This window comes from Nerophis lumbriciformis, linkage group LG29, assembly GCF_033978685.3.
Source record: "Nerophis lumbriciformis linkage group LG29, RoL_Nlum_v2.1, whole genome shotgun sequence".
NCBI lineage: Eukaryota > Metazoa > Chordata > Actinopteri > Syngnathiformes > Syngnathidae > Nerophis > Nerophis lumbriciformis.
Genome location: NC_084576.2, coordinates 35,229,746 through 35,237,357, shown reverse-complemented (window position 1 = coordinate 35,237,357; position 7,612 = coordinate 35,229,746). Strand labels below are relative to the sequence as shown.

Sequence of the window (7,612 nt, the reverse complement as noted above, 5' to 3'; positions counted from 1 at the left end):
GTAGATGCAGAGCATAACAACCCCCTAAAGGATTAGATTTGAAGTGGTGCGCAAGATCTACAATTGCCCTTCTGGGTTCCTTCTACCACTCACCCACATTAGAAGAGTGGTTATTCTTCAGAGACAAAGCACAAGTGTAAACCACTAAAAAACACATCTTGAAAGGTGCACAGCTGCTGTGTGGGTGATGGAGAACTCTAAGTTAGCAAAGTTTTGAATTACAGTCGTTCCTTCCAATATTGCGTCTTCACTACCCATCAATACAATCATCAGACAATAAAGATCCTTCCTTCCGTCCAAATTCGAGGAATTACCCAATATGTGACGATGTGGTCGGCCATAGCAATGACTGAGGCATGTAGGATTCTGTGAATTACTGGTGACTCCTGATGAGTACTGGTGAGTACTAGGTTACTATATCGGGTGGAATGTGTTTAAAGGTGACCATATGGGATTTATTTAAAGTTTAGAGGGCTCTAATAATGTTGAAAAACGTATTTAGGTCAGTTAAATTACACATTAATGACATCTGGTATGATCTGGTAGTACAGATCTGGGGTTGGAGGTCACCTGACTCAAATTTAGCAAAGTGACAATTGTCTCAATTTGTACAAAAAAAACTGGGTGTTGTACAGACTGGCCGGCCCCAAGGCTAGAACAACATAGAGTAAGTGTCTTCGTGTAAAAAGTATTTAAGGAAATTCTCCTGGACGCTGCAGTTCCAGTCTGAGGCTCGCTGAATCAAATCTTTTTCCGCTTTTTGTTCGACGATTCCTCATTTGCGTTATATTTGGTCCATTCACACCACCAAGTGGTCCTCAGGTCCGGACAAGACCAGCAATATACAACACTTGCTAAAACATGTTCAGTTCCATAATAATAACTAACACAATTAAAGTCAAAGTATTGGATCAGGACGCAAAATCAGCTTTGAGGACAAAATAATTGTACCGAGACCTGGGACGTTCCTAACAACCTTTGTTTGGTTTTATTCATAATGTAGTTACATTAACAACAAGGATACTTTGAAAAGGCATCCGGTGTGTTCGTTTTCTGGCACGCGATTGTGGTTCCTCGGTTACATCTGCAGAATGTACTGATTGATGAACTCGTTCTGTTCCAATTCCACTTTTGACAAGGTTTCGTACTCAATGCGATGTCGCTCCAGCTGCATCATCTTCTCCACAATAAGGACTTGGAGTTGCTGCTGCTGGGCCTCCCTTTGTTTGGCCACAAACTTCAGAAGGTTTCTCGTCCCGAGAGCCTTCAATTTCTCTCTCTCCGTCTCATTCGCCAACTCATCCACCAGCTCCATCAGGCCGCTGACAATCTTCAGGAACTGGACGATTTTGTCCAAAAAGTCTTTGCAGTCTTCTTTGAGCTCGGACGTCTTTTGGCTGACATCAGGCTCCAGGGCACGGAGCTTGTTGAGTTCGTCGAAATAACAGCCGGCCTCTGCCAACGCGTCTTTAGCCATGGTCAGGACACCTGTGTCAGAACAACATGCACTGGCTGTCAGGACACCTGTGTCAGAACAACATGCACTGGCTGTCAGGACACCTGTGTCAGAACAACATGCACTGCTGTAGGATGATGTGCATGAATTGATAAAAAGATTTGTCCATACATAACTTTTGGTTCTTTACAGATGAGGCATTAAATGATAACAATAATGAAATATAGTGGAGCCATTGGCCAAGGGGAGTCCAGTAGCATCTTTAATGCACAAAATGTATCAAAGTGGATCTCCGCATCCTTCAAATTTTCTAGAGAACTATGTATGAACTTTTTCTAGAATCTTAATTATTGGAGTTTACTTGTTAACCCTAAACCAAACCTGAACCTGAACATAAAACTAAAGAACACATTAAACGGTTACTATGTTGTACCATTAGAGTTCTACTGAGTTACTATTCTTCCATCCATCCATCCATCTTCTTCCGCTTATCCGAGGTCGGGTTGCGGGGGCAGCAGCCTAAGCAGGGAAGCCCAGACTTCCCTCTCCCCAGCCACTTCGTCCAGTTCTTCCTGTGGGACCCCGAGGCGTTCCCAGGCCAGCCGGGAGACATAGTCTTCCCAACGTGTCCTGGGTCTTCCCCGCGGCCTCCTACCGGTCGGACGTGCCCGAAACACCTTCCTAGGGAGGCGTTCGGGTGGCATCCTGACCAGATGCCCGAACCACCTCATCTGGCTCCTCTCGATGTGGAGGAGCAGCGGCTTTACTTTGAGTTCCTCCCGGATGGCAGAGCTTCTCACCCTATCTCTAAGGGAGAGCCCCACCACCCGGCGGAGGAAACTCATTTCGGCCGCTTGTACCCGTGATCTTGTCCTTTCGGTCATAACCCAAAGCTCATGACCATAGGTGAGGATGGGAACGTAGATCGACCGGTAAATTGAGAGCTTTGCCTTCCGGCTCAGCTCCTTCTTCACCACAACGGATCGATACAGCGTCCGCATTACTGAAGACGCCGCACCGATCCGCCTGTCGATCTCACCATCCACTCTTCCCTCACTCGTGAACAAGACTCCGAGGTACTTGAACTCCTCCACTTGGGGTAACCAACCCGGAGATGGCACTCCACCCTTTTCCGGGCGAGAACCATGGACTCGGACTTGGAGGTGCTGATTCTCATCCCAGTCGCTTCACACTCAGCTGCGAACCGATCCAGTGAGAGCTGAAGATCCTGGCCAGATGAAGCCATCAGGACCACATCATCTGCAAAAAGCAGAGACCTAATCCTGCAGCCACCAAACCAGATCCCCTCAACGCCTTGACTGCGCCTAGAAATTCTGTCCATAAAAGTTATGAACAGAATCGGTGACAAAGGGCAGCCTTGGCGGAGTCCAACCCTCACTGGAAACGTGTCCGACTTACTACCGGCAATGCGAACCAAGCTCTGACACTGATTATACAGGGAGCGAACTGCCACAATAAGACAGTCCGTTACCCCATACTCTCTGAGCACTCCCCACAGGACTTCCCGAGGGACACGGTCGAATGCCTTCTCCAAGTCCACAAAACACATGTAGACTGGTTGGGCAAACTCCCATGCACCCTCAAGGACCCTGCCGAGAGTATAGAGCTGGTCCACAGTTCCACGACCAGGACGAAAACCACACTGTTCCTCCTGAATCCGAGGTTCGACTATCCGGCGTAGCCTCCTCTCCAGTACACCTGAATAGACCTTACCGGGAAGGCTGAGGAGTGTGATCCCACGATAGTTAGAACACACCCTCCGGTTCCCCTTCTTAAAGAGAGGAACCACCACCCCGGTCTGCCAATCCAGTGGTACCGCCACTGGATTGAGTTACTATTCTTTACTGTTGATATTATAACATAACTAAGTTTCTTTTCCTTTACAACGATAATAAGAGTATTACGATTCCTTTAATTCTTTGGTGGATTGGAAGTTTAAACTTTTGAACATTTTCAACATTTTGCTCGAAAAAGACAAATCAAAATAAAAGACTTTTCCTGTGCATCTACTGGTTTTGCTATGAACGCAAAGGGCAACCCTGTTGCTCACTAGAAAAGTGAAAGTCACATTTTAATGCAACTCGGTGAAGCCGCTTGTTTGATACGTTTTAGATACCTTTACTGTTGGAACGACTAACACCGAATTTCCATTGGCCGCCATGCCAAGGCTGTACTGCAACCCTGCGCTAAATATACGCAGAGCTTCCATTTTTGCCGGTCGCTGCAACACGGCGAATCAATTAAGCTAAAATATGCTTGTGTGAGACAGGAAGTCATGAACAAACACAAAATAAACAATCCGACTGACTTTCAAAATAAAATACTCTGTTCAGGGCGCATGGTATCTTAAACCTTGGAACGTCCTAATGGGCGCGGACGGAGCTAAGTCAACTTTCACAAGACTGACATCATAAAGATGTACACGTGCGTAAAGATTTATGTTTTGTAACCTTGACAACATCAACATGATGACGCAAGCCGCCTACCTCGCCAAAATGCTCACTTCATGCTAAAGACCGCTAAAATACTGATATTTGTAATTACCAGGCCGCTGTAGCCCCACTAACAACATCAAGTTTGAGATTTAAAGATATGCCACCGCGTGTAGGTTTGTCAATCAATCAATCAATCAATCAATCTTTATTTATATAGCCCTAAATCACAAGTGTCTCAAAGGGCTGCACAAGCCACAACGACATCCTCGGTACAAAGCCCACAATGTGTGTATTTGTTCTCCGCAGTGGTGACTCATAGAGCGTTTCACTCTTGAATTCACCATCGAGAGTAGCAAGCGGACCGCTGTTTTTCAGAGTTCAACTGCGTTCACATCGTTATCGTCACCACTTTACAGCTAAACTTATGACGGAGAACACATATCCTTGTTTATACACAATATCAACATTGTCACATTGGACAAGTACTCGATCCACAAAGCTACGACAATATTTGGCCCGTTTACACTCGACAAAACTCTGCAAAAGATCTACAGTGAGTAAAAACTTAATGGGAATGATTTTTAAAGTAGAAGTTATACATTTATCTGTCAGTCTGCCAAATATCTTTTAAATTGATACATTTGCACACTGATTTTTTTGACTCGCTGTCTTCCTCTTCTTGGTCGCTGGGATTCACATCACAAGTCGAGTCGGACTAATCATGTTTACTCAGATTTCCCGTCGCTTCCTACGCTAATTTCATACATTTGATCATTTAAAAATATACCTTGACTGTGAAACCCATTTTTCCAAACATACCAACCTTTTCAAAGTGGGGTAAATATTGAGTTATTTAACATAAAGGTCACACCTCAAATCTGGAGCCCCATTGACTTTTTGTTGAAGAGGTTGACCATAAATTAGTGCTTTTTCACCAAGTTCAAAAAATGACTACCTTTCTTGATATTTTTCAGATGAAAATGATACTTATATCACTAAAACAAGACCTGTTCGATAATAGCGGTTTTAATTTGAAAAACGTGACACATGTACCTACCATCTATGTACATTTATTTTATGTATATATAATATATATAAAATGGTATATTACATGATTAAATACAAACATCTGTAAGTCGTATTATCTTGTGTTAGTATCAAGATGGACTCACCTGCTGCAGGTTGTATGGATCACTACCTCATTTAGGACTGCATCACATTACGTGGACTAAGAAGTGTTTTATGACACAAAGGATCAAAGTGTCAACATCATGTCTGACTTTCTAATCTTTCATCAGCCACATCATGAACACACTTCATTCACCCTGACCAACATTTGTCCTCTTCTATGCATCCATAGCAGAACTACACCTCCCCTCTGTCTTTATACCTTCTATTCCCCCCTGCTCACTAAATATATCCAAACATTTAATGATGTCATATAGTGCTGTGACATTATTATTTTTAATCAAATTATTCACAGGTTATTACTCGCTTGCATGAATGAATTTAAATGAAAAAACATCCCAATACTTGTAGACAATAGCAATTTTGTTCTCAGGATAATAATAATAACTGGGATTTATATAGCGCTTTTCTAAGTACCCAAAGTCGCTTTACATGTAGAACCCATCAATCATTCACACCTGGTGGTGGTAAGCTACTTTCATAGCCACAGCTGCCCTGGGGTAGACTGACGGAAGCGTGGCTGCAATTTGCACCAACGGCCCCTCCGACCACCACCTATCATTCATCATTCAGTTCACCGGTGTGAGTGGCACCGGGGGCAAAGGGTGAAGTGTCCCGCCCAAGGACACAACGGCAGCGATTTTTGGATGGTAAGAGGCGGGGAGCGAACCTGCAACCCTCAGGTTTCTGGCACGGTTGCTCTACCCACTACGCCATGCCGCCCCGAACGTCTGTCGAGACGCTTTGAGGACATAAATTCCATCCATCACTTTACTGAGCAAAACTCTTTATTGTCGGCCATAAACACATCACCAAAACATTAGTAAAAAACATTATATCTAGCAAAAGTGGTCATTTTCTGCAGTACAAACCAGACCAAAAGCAACTTTGTTATATCAACAGCAGCCGCTTTCTCTTCCTCACGTGCGCCAACACATGCACATATGGCACTTAGCCAGTGATGCGTTTACAGCCACACAAAAAGTCGGACAACTCCAACACCACACATAAAGTGTCATTCCAGGTCGTTACACTATGATTTACCAATCAAATGTGTGCTTATTCTAGTGTCATTTATTAGGAATCTTAATTTATAAATATTAATCATGAAATGCTGTTAGTATATTAAATAAATACTAATAAAAATATATGTTTTACAAACAGGAAGTTGCAGGAATGTACACATGATCCCCTGCTTACATCTCATTGTGCAACATGTGAATGTTTTAATGGGAACTAAATGCAATGTCTGAAAGGGGTACACATTATTTCCAAAGCAGGACCTCCACCCAGACAAACAATACAAGTACACAGTTCATGAGTTGTTATTGTCATTGTAAGTGGGCCTAAACTTATATTAGAAAATAACCTCATGGAAATGACTGCTGTCATTTGATTATAATAATATGTCATCCAGGAACATTTTGTTTCTTTTACAAAAGCAGTGAAGTTGTCACGTTGTGTAAATGGTAAATAAAAAGAGAATACAACAAATCCTTTTCAACTTATATTCAATTGAATAGACTGCAAAGGCAAGATATTTCATGTTCACACTGAGAAACTTTCTTCTTTTTTGCAAATATTAGCTCATTTGGAATTTCATGCCTGCAACATGTTTCAAAAAAGCTGGCACAAGTGGCAAAAAAGACTGAGGAAGTTGAGGAATGCTCATCAACGACTTATTTGGAACATCCCACGGGTGAACAGGCTAATTGGGAACAGGTGGGTGCCATGATTGGGTATAAAAGCAGCTTCCATGAAATGCTCAGTCATTCACAAACAAGGACGGGGCGAGGGTCACCACTTTGTCAACAACAAATTGTTTAAGAACAACATTTCTCAAGCAGCTATTGCAAGGAATTGAGGGATTTCACCATCTACGCTCCGTAATATCATCAAAATGTCAAGACTTGGTCCTGGGTGTTTGCTTTTCCGGGATGCAACGGAAAGTTGGCACGGGCGAGACGGGAATGAAGGTACATGATTTATTTATATTTATCAAAAAAAAGGAATAAACAAAAAGCGCGCACAGAGGCGGAGAATAAACTATGAAACCAAAAGACTATAGCAAAAAAGTACAAACAAAAAACACGCACAATGGCGGAGAACAAACTATGAAACCAAAAAGACTATAAACATGGAACAAAAACTTACTTGGCTTGGCATGAAGTGCGCAGAGGTACATAGAGTGTGACAGGGGTAAGTATGCGGGGATGTCGTAAGGACGAACAAGAGAAAATGAAAAGCTTAAATAACACAGACATGATTAACGAAAACAGGTGCGTGACTCAAAACGTGAAACAGGTGCGTGACGTGACAGGTGAAAACTAATGGTTGCTATGGTGACAAACAAGAGTGCACAATGAGTCCAAACGTGGAACAGGTGAAACTCATGGGTAATCATGCAAACAAGACAAGGGAGTGAAAAGACAGAAACTAAAAAAAACATGACTTAAAACAAAACATGATTACACAGACATGACACAAACGGTTCAGAGAATGTGGAGAAATC

The 7,612-nt window shown here is 42.8% G+C and overlaps 1 protein-coding gene across 3 annotated transcripts; it reads right to left on the bottom strand.

Annotated features, from left to right (window-relative positions):
* Positions 1-961: 961 nt before the first annotated feature.
* Positions 962-5,206, bottom strand: LOC133572341 (intraflagellar transport protein 20 homolog). 3 transcript variants are annotated; one of them, XM_061925271.2, is made up of 2 exons: positions 5,085-5,206; positions 962-1,488 (listed from the first exon to the last, which is right to left on the bottom strand). In XM_061925271.2, exon 2 carries the CDS (start codon positions 1,475-1,477, stop codon positions 1,079-1,081), a length of 399 nt encoding a protein of 132 aa, XP_061781255.1. In that variant the 5' UTR covers positions 1,478-1,488; positions 5,085-5,206; the 3' UTR covers positions 962-1,078. The 3 variants fall into 3 exon arrangements, with proteins under 3 accessions (XP_061781255.1, XP_061781256.1, XP_061781258.1); XM_061925272.1 differs by lacking the exon at positions 5,085-5,206 and adding an exon at positions 5,024-5,073; XM_061925274.1 differs by lacking the exon at positions 5,085-5,206 and adding an exon at positions 4,736-4,757.
* Between the last annotated feature and the right edge of the window lie 2,406 nt (positions 5,207-7,612).

Excerpts from the sequence above, each read along its gene's own strand:
- LOC133572341 (XM_061925271.2), bottom strand. The coding sequence starts at position 1,477 with ATGGCTAAAGACGCGTTGGCAGAGGCCGGCTGTTATTTCGACGAACTC.